This window comes from Arachis stenosperma, chromosome 6, assembly GCF_014773155.1.
Source record: "Arachis stenosperma cultivar V10309 chromosome 6, arast.V10309.gnm1.PFL2, whole genome shotgun sequence".
NCBI classification, from domain to species: Eukaryota; Viridiplantae; Streptophyta; class Magnoliopsida; order Fabales; family Fabaceae; genus Arachis; species Arachis stenosperma.
In genome coordinates this window covers 116,066,335-116,085,088 of record NC_080382.1, presented here as the reverse complement: position 1 = coordinate 116,085,088, position 18,754 = coordinate 116,066,335, and the positions used below count along the sequence as shown (strand labels likewise).

At 39.1% G+C, this 18,754-nt stretch overlaps 1 protein-coding gene across 1 annotated transcript; it reads right to left on the bottom strand.

Moving 5' to 3' along the window:
• Nucleotides 1-16,794: 16,794 nt before the first annotated feature.
• LOC130934458 (uncharacterized) lies at nucleotides 16,795-18,497 on the bottom strand. The gene is made up of 2 exons (XM_057864025.1): nucleotides 17,120-18,497; nucleotides 16,795-17,030 (listed from the first exon to the last, which is right to left on the bottom strand). Exons 1-2 carry the CDS (start codon nucleotides 18,495-18,497, stop codon nucleotides 16,795-16,797), a joined length of 1,614 nt encoding a protein of 537 aa, XP_057720008.1.
• Between the last annotated feature and the right edge of the window lie 257 nt (nucleotides 18,498-18,754).

Genomic DNA, 18,754 nt, shown 5'->3' with positions numbered 1-18,754 from the left:
TTCCACCTCCGAGTCATGGGAGATGGAAAGATTCATCTCAAGGGTGCATCAAGACCACTTCTATGAAGTTGTGGCCATGAAGAAGGTGATCCCCGAGGTCCCTTTCAAACTCAAAAAGAGTGAATATCCGGAGATCCGACATGAGATCCGAAGAAGAGGTTGGGAAGTTCTTACCAACCCCATTCAACAAGTCGGAATCTTAATGGTTCAAGAGTTCTATGCCAATGCATGAATCACCAAGAACCATGATCAAAGTGTGAACCCAGACCCAAAGAATTGGCTTACAATGGTTCGGGGGAAATGCTTAGATTTTAGTCCAGAAAATGTAAGGTTGGCATTCAACTTGCCCATGATGCAAGGAGATGAACACCCTTACACTAGAAGGGTCAACTTTGTTCAAAGGTTGAACCAAGTCCTCATAGACATTTGTGAAGAGGGCGCTCAATGGAAGAGAGATTCAAGAGGGAAGCCGGTTCAATTGAGAAGGCATGACCTCAAGCCCGTGGCTAGGGGATGGTTGGAGTTTATCCAACGCTCAATCATTCCCACTAGCAACCGGTCCGAAGTTACTATAGACCGGGCCATCATGATTCATAGCATCATGATTGGAGAGGAAGTAGAAGTTCATGAGGTTATAGCCCAAGAACTTTATAAGGTGGCGGACAAGTCCTCTACCTTGGCAAGGTTAGCACTTTCCTCATCTCATTTGTCACCTCTGTTATTCAGTTGGAATTGACATAGAGGGAGACATCCTCATTGATGAGGACAAGCCCATCACTAAGAAAAGGATGGAGCAAACAAGAGATTCCACTCATCATGAAATCCCTGAGATGCCTCAAGGGATGCATTTTCCTCCACAAAACTATTGGGAGCAAATCAACACCTCCCTAGGAGAATTGAGTTCCAACATGGGACAACTAAGGGTGGAGCACCAAGAACATTCCATCCTCCTCCATGAAATTAGAGAAGATCAAAGAATCATGAGAGAGGAGCAACAAAGGCAAGGAACAGACATTGAGGAGCTCAAACACTCCATAAGATCTTCAAGAGGAAGAACAAGCCGCCATCACTAAGGTGGACCCGTTCTTTAATTTTCTTGTTCCTTATTTTCCTGTTTTTCGAATTTTATGCTTATGTTTAGCTATATTTGTGTCTTATTACATGATCATTAGTGTCTTAGTGTCTATGCCTTAAAGTTATGAATGTCCTATGAATCCATCACCTTTCTTAAATGAAAAATGTTCTTAATTGAAAAAGAGAAGAATTGCATGAATTCTGAATTTTATAACAGATTAATTATTTTGATGTGGTGGCAATACTTTGACTTCTAAATGTATGCTTGAACAGTGCATATGTCCTTTGAATTTGTTGTTCATGAATGTTGGCTCTTGAAAGAATGACGAAAAAGGAGACATGTTACTGAGGATCTAAAAAATCATAAAAATGATTCTTGAAGCAAAAAAAAAGCAGTGAATATTAAAAAAAACGAAAAAAAGAAAAGGGAAAAAGAAAAAGAAAAAAAATTAATAAAGTCGTGATTCAAGGCAAAAAGAGTGTGCTTAAGAACCCTGGACACCTCTAATTGGGGACTCTAGCAAAGCTGAGTCACAATCTGAAAAGGTTCACCCAATTATGTGTCTGTGGCATGTATGTATCTGGTGGTAATACTAGAAGACAGAGTGCTTTGGGCCACGGCCTAGACTTATAAAGTAGCTGTGTTCAAGAATCATCATACTTAACTAGGAGAATCAATAACACTATCTGGATTCTGAGTTCCCATAGAAGCCAATCATTCTGAATTTCAAAGGATAGAGTGAGATGCCAAAACTGTTCAGAGGCAAAAAGCTAAAAGCCCGGCTTATCTAATTAATACTGATCTTCATAGATATTTTTGGAATTCATTGCATATTCTCTTCTCTTTATCTTATTTGATTTTCAGTTGCTTGGGGACAAGCAACAATTTAAGTTTGGTGTTGTGATGAGCGGATAATTTATACGCTTTTTGGCATTGTTTTTAGTATGTTTTTAGTATATTTTAGTTAGTTTTCATTGTATTTTTATTAGTTTTTAGTTAAAATTCACTTTTTTGGACTTTACTATGAGTTTGTGTGTTTTTCTGTGATTTCAGGTATTTTCTGGCTGAAATTGAGGGATCTGAGCAAAAATCTGATTCAGATGCTGAAAAGGACTGCAGATGCTGTTGGATTCTGACCTCCCTGCACTCGAAGCGGATTTTCTGGAGCTACAGAAGCCCAATTGGCGCTCTCTCAATTGCGTTGGAAAGTAGACATCCTGGGCTTTCCAGAAATGTATAATAGTCCATACTTTTCCCGAGATTTGATGGCCCAAACCGGCGTTCCAAATCAGCTCAAAACTGCCCGGCGTTAAACACCGGAACTGGCACAAGAATGGGAGTTAAACGCCCAAACTGGCACAAAAGCTGGCGTTTAACTCCAAGAAAAGTCTCTACATGAAAATGCTTCAATTCTCAGCCCAAGCACACACCAAGTGGGCCCGAAAGTGGATTTTTATGTCATTTACTCATCTTTGTAAACCCTAGGCTACTAGTTCTCTACATATAGGACCTTTTACTATTGTATTCTTATCTTGGTAGCTATCTTTGAGTAGTCTTATGCTATCTTAGATCATGGGGCTGGCCTCACGGCCATGCCTAGACCTTGTTCTTATGCATTTTCAACGGTGGAGTTTCTACACACCATAGATTAAGGTGTGGAGCTCTGCTGTACCTCGAGTATTAATGCAAGTACTATTGTTCTTCTATTCAATTCAGCTTATTCTTGTTCTAAGATATCACTTGTTCCTCAACTTGATGAATGTGATGATCCGTGACACTCATTATCATTCTCACCTATGAACGTGTGCCTGACAACCACCTCCGTTCTACCTTAGATTGAGTGGATATCTCTTGGATCCCTTAATCGGAATCTTCGCGGTATAAGCTAGAATTGATGGCGGCATTTGATGAGCGGATAATTTATACGCTTTTTGGCATTGTTTTTAGGTAGTTTTTAGTAAGTTCAAGCTACTTTTAGGGATGTCTTCCTTAGTTTTTATGTTAAATTCACATTTCTTGACTTTACTATGAGTTTGTATGTTTTTCTGTGATTTCAGGTAAATTCTGACTGAAATTGAGGGATTTGAGCAAAACTCTGAAAAAGGCTGACAAAAGGACTGCTGATGCTGTTGGATTCTGACCTCCCTGCATTCGAAATGGATTTTCTGGAGCTACAGAACTCCAATTGGTGCGCTCTCAACGGCGTTGGAAAGTAGACATCCAGGGCTTTCCAGCAATATATAATAGTCCATACTTTCTTCCAAGAATGACGACGTAACTTGGCGTTGAACGCCAAGTATATGCTGCTGTCTGGAGTTAATTAAACGCCAGAAAAACGTCATGATCCGGAGTTGAACGCCCAAAACACGTCATAACTCGGAGTTCAACTCCAAAAGAAGCCTCAGCTCATGGATTGATCAAGCTCAGCCCAAGCATACACCAAGTGGGCCCCAGAAGTGGATTTATGCATCAATTACTTACTCATGTAAACCCTAGGAGCTAGTTTATTATAAATAGAACATTTAACTATTGTATTAGACGTCTTTGATCATTCGGTCTTGTGACCACATGGGGGCTGGCCATTCGGCCATGCCTGGACCTTTCGCTTATGTATTTTCAACGGTGGAGTTTCTGCACACCATAGATTAAGGGTGTGGAGCTCTGCTGTACCTCAAGTATTAATGAAGTTCTATTTTCTTTTATTCAAATCTCTCTTATTCTTATTCCAAGATATTCATTCGCACCCAAGAACATGATGAATATGATGAGTCAATAACCCTCATTATCATTCTCACTTATGAATGCGCGTGATTGACAACCACTTCCGTTCTACATGCAACAGAGCTTGAATGTGTATCTCTTAGATTCCCCAACAGAATCTTCGTGGTATAAGCTAGATAGATGGCGGCATTTATGAGGATCCGGAAAGTCTCACCTTGTCTGTGGTATTCCGAGTAGGATCCTGGAAATCCGGAAAGTCTAACCTTGTCTGTGGTATTCCGAGTAGGATTCCGGTAATGAATGACTGTGATGTGCTTCAGACTTGCAAGTGCTGGGCGTTAGTGACAAACGCAAAAGAATCAAGGGATTCTATTCCAGTAGGCGCAGGAACCAACCAGTGATTAGCCGTGCTGTGACAGAGTGCGTGAGCGTAGTTTTCACTGCGAGGATGGGATGTAGCCATCAACCATGGGTGATGCCTCCAGACGATTAGCCATGCGAGTGACAGCCGCAGAGGACCATTTTCCCGAGAGGATTGAAAGTAGCCACCGCTGATGGTGAACCCCTATACACAGCTTGCCATGGAAAGGAGTAAGAAGGATTGAGTAGAAGCAGGAGAATAGCAGGCGTCCTTGAGCCATACAGCATCTTCATATACTTAACTGAAATTCCTACCAATGAATTTGCATAAGTCTTCTATCCCTTTTATTATATATCATCTATTTTCTTATTATTAATTTTCGAACCCATAAACAATTTTACTCTGCCTAACTGAGATTTACAAGGTGACCATAGCTTGCTTCATACCAACAATCTCTGTGGATTCGACCCTTACTCACGTAAGGTTTATTACTTGGACGACCCAGTACACTTGCTGGTTAGTTGAACAGAGTTGTGAATTCAGCTGGTGCCCCTTAGAAGCCTTCATCTCAAAATAATTAGAACATGGATCACAATTTCGTCCACCAAGTTTTTGGTGCCGTTGCCGGGGATTGTTCGAGTATGGACAACTGACGGTTCACCTTGTTGCTCAGATTAGGTAATTTTCTTTTCAAAATCTTTTTCAAAATTTTTCTTTTCTTTTTCGTTTTTCTAAAAATATTTTCGAAAAGAAAATATAATAAAAATACAAAAAATCATAAAATCATAAAAACCAAAAATATTTTGTGTTCTTGTTTGAGTCTTGAGTCAATTTTTAAGTTTGGTGTCAATTGCATGCTTGAAAAATTTTTCTTGCATTTTTTCGAAAAATCCATGCATTCATAGTGTTCTTCATGATCTTCAAGTTGTTCTTGATAAGTCCTCTTGTTTGATCTTGATGATTTCTTGTTTTGTGTTGTTTGTTGTTTTTCATGTGCATTTTTGCATTCATATTTTCCATGCATTAAAGATTTCTAAGTTTGGTGTCTTGCATGTTTCCTGTGCATCAAAAATTTTTCAAAATTATGTTCTTGATGTTCACCATGATCTTCAAAGTGTTCTTGGTGTTCATCTTGACATTCATAGCATTCTTGCATGCATTCATTGTTTTGATCTAAAAATTTCATGCATTAAATATTTTTGTTGTTTTTCTCTCTCATAATTAAAAATTCAAAAATCAAAAAAATATCTTTTCCTTATTTCCCTCCAAATTTTCGAAATTTTGGGTTGACTTGGTCAAAAATTTTCAAAATTAGTTGTTTCTTACAAGTCCAAGTCAAAATTTCAATTTTAAAAATCTTATCTTTTCAAAATCTTTTTCAAAAATCATATCTTTTTCATTTTTTTTCTATTTTTTGAAAATTTCAAAAATCTTTTTCAAATTATTTTCAAAATCTTTTTCTTATCTTTATATGTAATTTTCGAAAATTCACCAATAATTAATGTGATTGGTTCAAAAATTTGAAGTTTGTTACTTTCTTGTTAAGAAAGGTTCAATCTTTAAGTTCTAGAATCTTATCTTGTAGTTTCTTGTTAGTGAAGTAAATAATTTCAAAATTTTTGAATCAAATCTTTTTTTTATCTTTTATTTGATCTTTTTCAAAAAATTTTATCTTTTTCAAAATTTGATTTCAAAATATCTTATCTAACTTACTATCTTCTTATCTTTTCCAAATTTGATTTCAAATCTTTTTTCAATCAACTAACTAACTTCTTGTTTGTTTCTTATCTTTTTCAAAACCACTTAACTACTTCTCCCTCTTCTATTTTTGAAAATATCTCTCTCTTTTTCAAAAGTTCTTTTTAATTAATTAATTGTTTCATGTATTAAATTTTAATTACAATTTATCTCTAATTTTCGAAAATCACTAACTCTTTTTTTCAAAATTATTTTCGAATTTTCTCTTCTCTTTTCTTCTTCTATTTGATTATTTAATTACTAACACTTCTCTTCACCTCTCTTCATCCAAAATCCGAATCCCCCTCTCCATTCTTCTACCCCCTTCTTTTTCTACTAACATAAAGGAATCTCTATACTGTGACATAGAGGATTCCTCTCTCTTTTCTTGTTTTCTTCTCTTTCATATGAGCAGGAACAAGGATAAAGGCACTCTTGTTGAAATTGATCCAGAACCTGAAAGGACTCTGAAGAGAAAATTAAGAGAAGCTAAATTAAATTATTCTAAAGGTAACCTTTCAGAAACATTAGAACAAGAGAAGGAGATGGCCGAAAATAATAATAATGCAAGGAGAATGCTTGGTGACTTCACAAAGCCAACGTCCAAGTTTGATGGAAGAAGCATCTCCATTCCTGCCATTGGAGCCAATAACTTTGAGCTTAAGCCTCAACTAGTTGCTTTAATGCAACAAAACTGCAAGTTTTATGGACTTCCATCTGAAGATCCTTATCAGTTTTTAACTGAGTTTTTGCAGATCTGTGAGACTGTAAAGACGAATGGAGTTGATCTTGAAGTCTACAGACTCATGCTTTTCCCTTTTGCTGTAAGAGACAGAGCTAGAGTATGGTTGGATTCACAACCCAAGGATAGCCTGGACTCGTGGGATAAGCTTGTCACTGCATTCTTAGATAATTTCTTTCCTCCTCAAAAGCTGAGCAAGCTGAGAGTGGATGTTCAAACCTTCAAACAAAAAGATGGTGAATCCCTCTATGAAGCTTGGGAAAGATATAAGCAGCTGACCAAAAGATGTCCATCTGACATGTTTTCAGAATGGACCATATTAGATATATTCTATTATGGTCTCTCTGAATTTTCGAAAATGTCATTGGACCATTCTGCAGGTGGATCTATTCACCTAAAGAAAACGCCTGAAGAGGCTCAAGAACTCATTGACATGGTTGCAAACAACCAGTTTATGTACACCTCTGAGAGGAATTCCGTGAATAATGGGGTACCTCAGAAGAAAGGAGTTCTTGAAATTGATGCTCTGAATGCCATATTGGCTCAGAACAAAATGTTGACTCAACAAGTCAACATGATCTCTCAAAATCTGAATGGACTGCAACATGCATCCAACAGTACTAGAGAGGCAGCTTCTGAAGAAGCTTATGATCCTGAGAACCCTACCATGGCAGAGGTTAATTACATGGGTGAACCTTATGGAAACACCTATAACTCATCATGGAGAAATCATCCAAATTTCTCATGGAAGGATCAACAAAAACCTCAACAAGGTTTTAACAATGGTGGACGCAATAGGTTGGGCAATAGCAAGCCATATCCATCATCTTCTCAGCAACAGACAGAGAATTCTGAACAAAACAATTCTAATTTAGCCAATATAGTCTCTGATCTGTCAAAGGCCACTTTTAGTTTCATGAATGAAACAAGATCCTCCATTAGAAATCTGGAGGCACAAGTGGGCCAGCTGAGTAAGAAAGTTATTGAAACTCCTCCCAGTATTCTCCCAAGCAATACAGAAGAGAATCCAAAAGGAGAGTGCAAGGCCATTGACATAGTCAATATGGCCGAATGCACAAGGGAGGAGAAGGACGAATATCCCAGTGAGGAAGACCTCCTGGGGCGTCCCTCAAGCAAGAAGGAAGTTCCTATTAAGGATCCAAAGGAATCTGAGGCTCATATAGAGACCATAGAGATCCCATTGAATCTCCTTCTGCCATTCATGAGCTCTGAAGACTATTCATCCTCTGCAGAGGATGAAGATGTAACTAGAGAGCAAGTTGCTCAATATTTAGGAGCTATCATGAAGCTGAATGCCAAGTTATTTGGTAATGAGACTTGGGAAAGTGAACCTCCCTTGCTCATTAATGAACTGGATACTTGGATTCAGAAAGCTCTACCTCAAAAGAAACAAGATCCTGGCAAGTTTCTAATACCTTGTACCATAGGCACCATGAGCTTTGAAAAAGCTCTATGTGATCTGGGGTCAGGGATAAATCTAATGCCACTCTCTGTAATGGAGAAGCTGGGGATCATTGAGGTACAACCTGCCTTGTTCTCATTACAATTGGCAGACAAGTCAATGAGACAAGCTTATGGAATAGTAGAGGACGTGCTAGTAAAGGTTGAAGGCCTTTACATCCCTGCTGATTTCATAATCCTAGACACTAGGAAGGAAGATGATGAATGCATCATCCTAGGAAGACCTTTCCTAGCCACAGCAGGAGCTGTGATAGATGTCAACAGAGGTGAGTTAGTCCTTCAATTGAATGGGGAATACCTTGTGTTTAAGGCACATGGCCATCCCTCTGTGACAGAAGAGAGTAAGCATGAAGAGCTTCTCTCAGTGCAGGGTCAAGAAGAGCCCCCACAGTCAAACTCTAAGTTTGGTGTTGTGAGGCCACAACCAAACTCTAAGTTTGGTGTTAAGATCCCATATCCAAACTCTAAGTTTGGTGTTGGGACCACACTAAAATTGACCTGATCACCTTGTGGCTCCATGAGAGCCACCGTCAAGCTATTGACATTAAAGAAGCGCTTGTTGGGAGGCAACCCAATTTTATTTATCTAATTTTATTTTATTTTGTTTCTTTGTTATTTTTGTGTTTGATTAGGTACATGATCATGAGGAGTCACGAAAAAAATCAAAAAAATTAAAAACAGAGTCAAAAACAGAAGAAAAAAATTTTTCACCCTGAAGGTAGCGCAGACTGGCGTTCAACGCCAGTAAGGTGCATCTGGCTGGCGTTCAACGCCAGAACAGAGCACCATTCTGGCGCTGAACGCCAGAAACAAGCAACAACCTGGCGTTAAACGCCAGGAACGTGCACAGAGAGGACAAACTGGCGTTGAACGCCAGAAACAAGCATGAAACTGGCGTTCAACGCCAGAAACATGCATTACATGGGCGTTGAACGCCCAGAACATGCACCAATGGGCGTTTGAACGCCAGAATGATGCATAAAGGCATGTTACATGCCTATATGGTGAAGGAATGGTATTTGTTTTCACCTCAGGATCTGTGGACCCCACAGGATCCCCACCTTAGGATCTGTGGACCCCACAGGATCCCCACCTACCATATTCCCACCTTACCTTTTAATCCTAATCACACTCTCCTACTCCAAATCTCATTTCACTCTTCCCCATATCACACTTCCCAAAAACCCTTCACCAATCACCTCAATTCCTCTTCCCAATTACCCCATTCACCATTCACATCAACCTCCTCTTCCCCATAAACCCCACCTACCCTCATAAAATTCAAATTCAATTTCCCACCCATTCCCACCCAAATGGCCGAACTCCCACCCTCCCTCTCCCTATAAATAACCTTCCATTTTTCTTCATTTTCACACAACACAAACCCCTTCTTCTCCCATATAGCCGAACCTACTCTCTCCCTCTCTACTATATTCTCTTCTTCTTCTTCTACTATTCTTTTCTTTCTTGCTCGAGGACGAGCAAATTTTAAGTTTGGTGTGGTAAAAGCATAAGCTTTTTTTTGTTTTCCATTACCAATGGCACCTAAGGCCGGAGTTTCCTCAAGAAAAGGGAAAGGGAAAGCAAAAGCTTCCACCTCCGAGTCATGGGAGATGGAAAGATTCATCTCCAAGAGCCATCAAGACCACTTCTATGATGTTGTGGCAAAGAAGAAAGTGATCCCTGAGGTCCCTTTCAAGCTCAAGAAGAATGAGTATCCGGAGATCCGACATGAAGTTCAAAGAAGAGGTTGGGAAGTCTTAACCAACCCCATGCAACAAGTTGGAATATTAATGGTTCAAGAGTTCTATGCCAATGCATGGATCACTAGGAACCATGACCAAGGTATGAACCCAAGTCCAAAGAATTATCTCACAATGGTTAGGGGGAAATACTTGGATTTCAGTCCGGAAAATGTGAGGTTGGCGTTTCACTTACCCATGATGCAAGGTGATGAACGCCCCTACACAAGAAGGGTCAACTTTAATCAAAGGTTGGACCAAGTCCTAATGGACATATGTGTGGAAGGCGCCCAATGGAGAATAGACTCCAAAGGCAAACCGGTCCAACTAAGAAGACTGGACCTCAAGCCTGTAGCTAGAGGATGGTTGGAGTTCATCCAAAGATCCATCATCCCTACAAGCAACCGATCTGAAGTTACTGTGGATCGGGCCATCATGATCCATAGCATCATGATTGGAGAGGAAGTAGAAGTTCATGAGGTCATCTCCAATGAACTCTACAAAATAGCCGACAAGTCCTCACCCATGGCACGGCTAGCCTTCCCTCACCTTATTTGCCATCTATGTTACTCAGCTGGAGTTATCATAGAGGGAGATGTCTCCATTGAAGAAGACAAGCCCATCACCAAGAAGAGGATGGAGCAAGCAAGAGAAGCTCCTCACGGCCCTCAAGAGATGCATGAGGGAGCTCATCATCAACAATTCCCTGAGATGCCTCAAGGAATGCACTTTCCTCCCAACAACTATTGGGAGCAACTCAACACCTCCTTAGAAGATCTGAGCCATAATGTGGAACAATTAAGGGTGGAACATCATGAGCACTCCATCATTCTCCAAAAAATAAGAGAAGATCAAAGAGTAATGAGGGAGGAGCAACAAAAGCAAGGAAGGGACATAGAAGAGTTGAAGAACATCATTGGTCCTTCAAGAAGAAGACGCCACTAGAGGTGGATTCATTCCTTGTTCTTTATTTCTTTCTGTTTTCGGTTTTTTAGTATTGTGTTTACCTATGTTTTTGTGTCTCTACTTCATGATCATTAGTGTGTAACCATGCCTTAAAGCTATAAATAAAATCCATTAGTCCTTCACCTCTCTTAAATGAAAAATGTTTTAATTCAAAAGAACAAGAAGTACATAAATTTCGAATTTATTATTGAATTTAATTTAATTATATTGATGTGGTGACAATACTTTTTGTTTTCTGAATGAATGATTGAACAGTGCATATGTCTTTTGATATTGTTGTTTAAGAGTGTTAAAATTATTGGCTCTTGAAAGAATGATGAACAAAGAGAAATGTTATTGATGATCTGAAAAATCATGAAATTGATTCTTGAAGCAAGAAAAAGCAGTGAGAAAGAAGAAGCATTCGAAAAAAAAATGGCTAAAAAGAGTATATAGAAAAAGAAGGAGCAGTAGAAAAAGCTAATAGCCCTTAAAACCAAAAGGCAAGGGTAAAAAGGATCCAAGGCTTTGAGCATCAATGGATAGGAGGGCCCAAGGAAATAAAATCCAGGCCTAAGCGGCTAAATCAAGCTGTCCCTAACCATATGCTTGTGTCATGAAGGTCCAAGTGAAAAGCTTGAGACTGAGTGGTTAAAGTCATGATCCAAGGCAAAAGAGTGTGCTTAAGAGCTCTGGACACCACTAACTGGGGACTTTAGCAAAGCTAAGTCACAATCTGAAAAGGTTCACCCAGTTATGTGTCTGTGGCATTTATGTATCCGGTGGTAATACTGGAAAACAAAGTGCTTAGGGCCACGGCCAAGACTCATTAGTAGCTGTGTTCAAGAATCAACATGCTTAACTAAGAAAGTCAATAACACTATCCAAAATTCTAAGTTCCTAGAGAAGCCAATCATTCTAAACTTCAAAGGAAAAAGTGAGATGCCTAAACTGTTCAGAAGCAAAAAGCTACAAGTCCCGCTCATTTAATTATAATTAATATTTCATTGATATTTTGGAATTTATAGTATATTCTCTTCTTTTTATCCTACTTGATTTTTAGTTGCTTGGGGACAAGCAACAATTTAAGTTTGGTGTTGTGATGAGCGGATAATTTATACGCTTTTTGGCATTGTTTTTAGGTAGTTTTTAGTAAGTTCAAGCTACTTTTAGGGATGTCTTCCTTAGTTTTTATGTTAAATTCACATTTCTTGACTTTACTATGAGTTTGTATGTTTTTCTGTGATTTCAGGTAAATTCTGACTGAAATTGAGGAATTTGAGCAAAACTCTGAAAAAGGCTGACAAAAGGACTGCTGATGCTGTTGGATTCTGACCTCCCTGCATTCGAAATGCATTTTCTGGAGCTACAGAACTCCAATTGGTGCGCTCTCAATGGCGTTGGAAAGTAGACATCCAGGGCTTTCCAGCAATATATAATAGTCCATACTTTATTCGAAGAATGATGACGTAACTTGGCGTTGAACGCCAAGTACATGCTGCTGTCTAGAGTTAATTAAACGCCAGAAAAACGTCATGATCCGGAGTTGAACGCCCAAAACACGTCATAACTCGGAGTTCAACTCCAAGAGAAGCCTCAGCTCATGGATTGATCAAGCTCAGCCCAAGCATACACCAAGTGGGCCCCAGAAGTGGATTTATGCATCAATTACTTACTCATGTAAACCCTAGGAGCTAGTTTATTATAAATAGAACATTTAACTATTGTATTAGACGTCTTTGATCATTCGGTCTTGTGACCACATGGGGGCTGGCCATTCGGCCATGCCTGGACCTTTCGCTTATGTATTTTCAACGGTGGAGTTTCTGCACACCATAGATTAAGGGTGTGGAGCTCTGCTGTACCTCAAGTATTAATGAAGTTCTATTTTCTTTTATTCAAATCTCTCTTATTCTTATTCCAAGATATTCATTCGCACCCAAGAACATGATGAATATGATGAGTCAATAACCCTCATTATCATTCTCACTTATGAATGCGCGTGATTGACAACCACTTCCGTTCTACATGCAACAGAGCTTGAATGTGTATCTCTTAGATTCCCCAACAGAATCTTCGTGGTATAAGCTAGATAGATGGCGGCATTTATGAGGATCCGGAAAGTCTCACCTTGTCTGTGGTATTCCGAGTAGGATCCTGAAAATCCGGAAAGTCTAACCTTGTCTGTGGTATTCCGAGTAGGATTCCGGTAATGAATGACTGTGATGTGCTTCAGACTTGCAAGTGCTGGGCGTTAGTGACAAACGCAAAAGAATCAAGGGATTCTCCAGTAGGCGCAGGAACCAACCAGTGATTAGCCGTGCTGTGACAGAGTGCGTGAGCGTAGTTTTCACTGCGAGGATGGGATGTAGCCATCAACCATGGGTGATGCCTCCAGACGATTAGCCATGCGAGTGACAGCCGCAGAGGACCATTTTCCCGAGAGGATTGAAAGTAGCCACCGCTGATGGTGAACCCCTATACACAGCTTGCCATGGAAAGGAGTAAGAAGGATTGAGTAGAAGCAGGAGAATAGCAGGCGTCCTTGAGCCATACAGCATCTTCATATACTTAACTAAAATTCCTACCAATGAATTTGCATAAGTCTTCTATCCCTTTTATTATATATCATCTATTTTCTTATTATTAATTTTCGAACCCATAAACAATTTTACTCTGCCTAACTGAGATTTACAAGGTGACCATAGCTTGCTTCATACCAACAATCTCTGTGGATTCGACCCTTACTCACGTAAGGTTTATTACTTGGACGACCCAGTACACTTGCTGGTTAGTTGAACGGAGTTGTGAATTCAGCTGGTGCCCCTTAGAAGCCTTCATCTCAAAATAATTAGAACATGGATCACAATTTCATCCACCAGCATTCAAGAGAATCCGGAAGGTCTAAACCTTGTCTGTGGTATTCTGAGTAGGATTTAATGATTGAATGACTGTGACGAGCTTCAAACTCCTGAAGGCTGGGCGTTAGTGACAGACGCAAAAGAATCAATAGATTCTATTCCAACCTGATTGAGAACCGACAGATGATTAGCCGTGCTGTGACAGAGCGCGTTGAACATTTTCACTGAGAGGACGGGACTGTAGCCATTGACAACGGTGATGCCCAACATACAGCTTGCCATGGAAAGGAGTAAGAAGGATTGGATGAAGACAGTAGGAAAGCAGAGAGACGGAAGGGACAAAGCATCTCCATACGCTTATCTGAAATTCTCACCAATGAATTACATAAGTATCTCTATCTTTATTTTATGCTTTATTCATAAATCATCCATAACCATTTGAATCTGCCTGAATGAGATCTACAAGGTAACCATAGCTTGCTTCATACCAACAATCTCCGTGGGATCGACCCTTACTCGCGTAAGGTTTATTACTTGGACGACCCAGTGCACTTGCTGGTTAGTTGTGCGAAGTTGTGATAAAGAGTTGAGATTGCAATTGAGCGTACCATGTTAATGGCGCCATTGATGATCACAATTTCGTGCACCACCAACCTAGACATTCCTCTCCATCTCCCTTTTTTGAATTGGAAAGTTGAAAAGAGGAACCATTAACGACGTCTCAAATGATGATAAAAGCTTGATGTCTTTCTATCGCTGTCATAAGTGATGATGAAGATCGGGGTGATGAGGTTAACCCATTGCCGAATAAGCATGATACTATACTTGACTGAACCTCCTTACGCCGGTTCAAATCACATAAGGGCAATAAGAAAGAGCGGAGCCACCCATTAATGGTAATGGAACTCTGCGCAAAGTTTCCTCCTGTGATATGAGTAACTACCCCTTGATCGCTTATAGTACCCCAAACATCTGACTGCATTTTCCAACTGAAATGGAATATGACTACTGAAATTGCATTGTACATCCAGAATAGCCCCAAGAAGACATGATCCCAAGCGGATACTTGGCATGTCCCTCCTCTTCCAGGTCTATCACAAGGGAAACGAAAACCGAGATTTGCTTTATCCGGTATTAATCGTGAGCTATGAGCAAATAGAACACCCTTTAGGAGTATCAATACCGTTATATGAATTGTAAATGCATGAATGTGATGGACCAAAAAATCTACAGTTCCTAATGGAATAGGTAAGAAAGCAACCTTGTCCCCCACTGCCACTAAACCACCACCGCCCCAAGTCAAACTGGTGCTTGTTGTTGCACCAGAAGCCGTTGTGTTTGGTGCTAAAGCGTGGGTATTTTGTATCCATTGAGTAAAGACGGGTTGTAATTGTATAGTGGTATCTGAAAACATATATTGGGGGCGCCTTAAAACGTTCATACTAATTATGATTTTATAACATTGAGGATGATTTTAATGAGAAAAAAAGGTCGAAGATAATTTTGATTTTGACTCGAGAACTTAGGAATAAAAAATATTTAATCCTATTATCTACCATGTATAATTCATTCAATATAATTTATATAAACTATTTTATCATTTTTAAGATTTGAATCTAATACTTTGTAATTAAAAGTTAAAATAGTTATCACTTTAATTAATCTCGTATTTATACATATTTATAGAAAATTATATTGATAATTATGTTTTTTTTTTCCGGTGTACAGATCGATAATTATGTGTCTTTCTTATACACTAGTTTTTAAAAACTTGTTTGGCCCGTTTGGGTTTGGTGAGCCGGTTTTTGAAAACCGGACGAATAAAAAATTAATTATTTTCTAGAAAAACCTCCCACTATTACGTCGTTTTAGTTTAAAAAAACATAAACCCTAATCTGCCAATGGCAAACCGAAGGCCCCAAGCGTCCTAAAGCTCACTCTCTCGGTCTCTCCCAAGAAGCACAGATTATTTACTCACTCTTGCCCAAGGTTCTGAAAACCGGTTCGAATCGGCCGGTCGAACCGTAAATCGATGCTAAAAACTATTCAGATAGATGCCAAAACCGGGGATTTAAAACGGCAAACACGCGCACCACTCCCATCAGGCCATCACCCTTCCTCTCATCATCATTGAGCTCCTCCTTCACTTCCGTCCCGCCGCCATCGCAACTTGGAGCTTTGAAGCCTCTGTCGCAAAGTCGTTATCCTCCATCGTGTGCAGCCATGCTTGAGCTTCGAAACCACCGTCGCCGGCCTCGCCTCCTGCCTCCGTTGCGCAGCCACTGTCTCGCCGACGCCAGTTCTAGCATTTAGTTCTAGGTATTACATTTTTTTAAACTATAATTATTGAATAATTGATGTTACTTGTTAGTTAGTCTGTGAACCTTGTTGTTGTTACTGGCTTGAATAATTGCTGAATAATTGTTGTTAGTTAATCCGTGGACTTGTTACTGAATTGAATAATTGTTGAATAATTTTGACTGTTGAGACTTGAGCAAGGTTGCGAAAACTGGACCGGTCAATGAACCGGTGAGGTCACTGGTTTAATGGTTCACTGGTTCGACCGGGGTTCAACCGGTTTAATTAAATATTAAATAAAATTATTAAAACTTAAAATATCTTAGTATATAAATTCATAATTTCTAACTTAATAAATTTAATATTTTCACATAATAAATTATCCTTACTTAATATTAGAGGTTCACAAACAACTTCAAACATTAAAGTTTATAACTAACAAAAAATAAACGTACATAATGACAACCCTAATATTCTACATTCAAAAGATACAATTACTACAAGTTTTCAACTAATCAAAGATGCACTCATCAAAATCATAATTATCATTAAGTGTTCCAACATCTCCATCATAAACAGGTATCCAAGCCACCATCATCAGAGGTACCACCAAAAGAAGCTGTATTTGAAGAATCAGCAACATTAGGAAATCCATATCAAGTTCCACATCTCCTCCATCTAATAAAATAAAATAGAAAACCAAGAAAAAATTAAAGTTAGAACTATATCAGATATGAGAGGAAATGACAAGTTTTGCTATTTCATAACCTGTAGGATATGAAGGCATAGCATTATCCGTATAGATTAAATTTTCAATGCCTCAATGTGGATCATATTGTCTTCTTCTTCTTCTTGCGATGCATTCTAGATTGAAGGCGTAGATTATAAGTGACATAAACAATGTCACTTAGCCTTTGATGCTCTAATCGGTTCCTCCTCTTTGAATGGATTTGTTCAAAGAGGCTCCAGTTCCTCTCGCAGCCGGATGATGAGATGTTGATGAAGAAGACGAATTGCCATTTTTGCAAGTTAGGAGCACTCCCACCGTGTAGCCTCCACCATTCACCTACCAGAATATGAAATTCAACTATCAATTCTCATTCAATATTTAAAAAACATTCAAAGTAAATTGAACATAGAAATATAAATACTTACCAGGTTCAAGTCTCTTAATTGCTTTCAATGCACTTTCCCTTCCAAAACTTCCTTTTCGATCTCGATACAACTGTATCTCTTGCATTGCGGCAACCGAGTCATCGCAAAGAGTTTCAATATCAAATAAATCAAGCAAAGACCTCAAGATATTTGCCTTCTCAACAAACCCCTCACTATAGAAGTAATCTGGATTCAAAAAGTATGCTGCTGCATGGAGGTCACGCTTCAAATGCTTATCCCACCGCATTTTCAAGATACTTGTATAAGGTGTGTATGCAGATTTCCTATTTCTAAACATTGTCTTGATATTAATTTTGGCTCTTTGCATGCCCGCATACACGATACCCAGAGAAGGTTTCTCATCAGCATCAACAAGCCTCAATAACTTAATTAGAGGACCAACAAGCATAACAGTAGTAAAACAATCCTCCAAAAACTTACTATCCAAGATAATTGAACTAACCATCTTCCCATTGACACTCTTGGATAATTTATGAGAAGTGAAATATTTGTCAATCACCAATGCTTGCAAGTCTTGTTTATGATCATATATACTTTTCAAAGTAATGAAAACAGTAGCAAAACGTGTTACACCTGGTCGAACAATTTCTTTCCACTCTTTTCTTTTTCTAAGCCATGACAAGAAAATCATATGATTGTAAACAAAGACAGTCACTTTTGAAGCACGAGAGGCAAGGTCAGCTATGTGAGGAAGACTTGCTATGTCTTTTAAGATAAGATTGATGCAATGAGCAGCACAAGGAGACCAAAAAATGTTTGGATACTTTTCATGAATGAGTTTTCCAGCAGATACATAATTCGCAGCATTATCAGTAACCACATGCACAATGTTACTAGACCCAACCCACTCAATAACCTCAGCAAACAATTTAAACAAGGTATCGGCAGTTTTTATCATATCAGAAGCATCAACAGACTTAACAAATGACATACCAGCAGGACAATAAACTAGAAAATTAATTAACGTACGCTGCCTTTGATCAGTCCAGCCATCTGCCATCAGTGTACAACCAGTCCTTTTCCACGAGCTCCTATAACCTTCAACAAGTAACTGACACTCCTTCTTAAGATCGGCCAGCAAATGAACTCTCATTTCGTCATACGACGGTCCCTTGAAACCAGGTCCAATTGCAGCAACGCCGTCCAAGGCAGGTTGAAAGTAAGGCGATTGAATTGCATTGAATGGAATCCGTGCATCAATGATCCATCTTGCAAGCCCCAACTTAACCTTGTGTTTAACTTGTTTACTGGCCAAGACACTTTTCAAAGCTGGTTGAGAGCCTAGCGTAGTCCTTTCCTTAAAATAACTTCCAATTGGAGTAGCAGCAATCGCTCTTCTCTTTCCTTTGTCTCCCATTGTTGCAGGAGCCGGAGGTTGTACAGGATTAGGCGCTTCACCCTCTTCTTCCGCTTCTCTTTCACTTTCCACATCATAACACTCAGATGTAAATTTTCTTTTTTCTGCCTTATTTTTTTGTTTTCCTCTAAAAGCCTTTTGAATTGAAGCTCAACATCTTCAGTTACTTTGTTACAGACTTTAATTTGTCCAGGGATTTTTGCAAGATGATATTTCATTCTATATATCCTCCCTCCATTATAAGTATTCAAGCAGAA

What these genes read in the sequence shown, in the direction of transcription:
- LOC130934458 (XM_057864025.1), bottom strand. Translation starts at nt 18,497, where the DNA reads ATGGGAGACAAAGGAAAGAGAAGAGCGATTGCTGCTACTCCAATTGGA. An exon ending in AATTAAGAGACTTGAACCTG is followed by an intron (nt 17,031 to 17,119) that starts GTAAGTATTTAT and finishes ATATTCTGGTAG; the next exon opens with GTGAATGGTGGAGGCTACAC.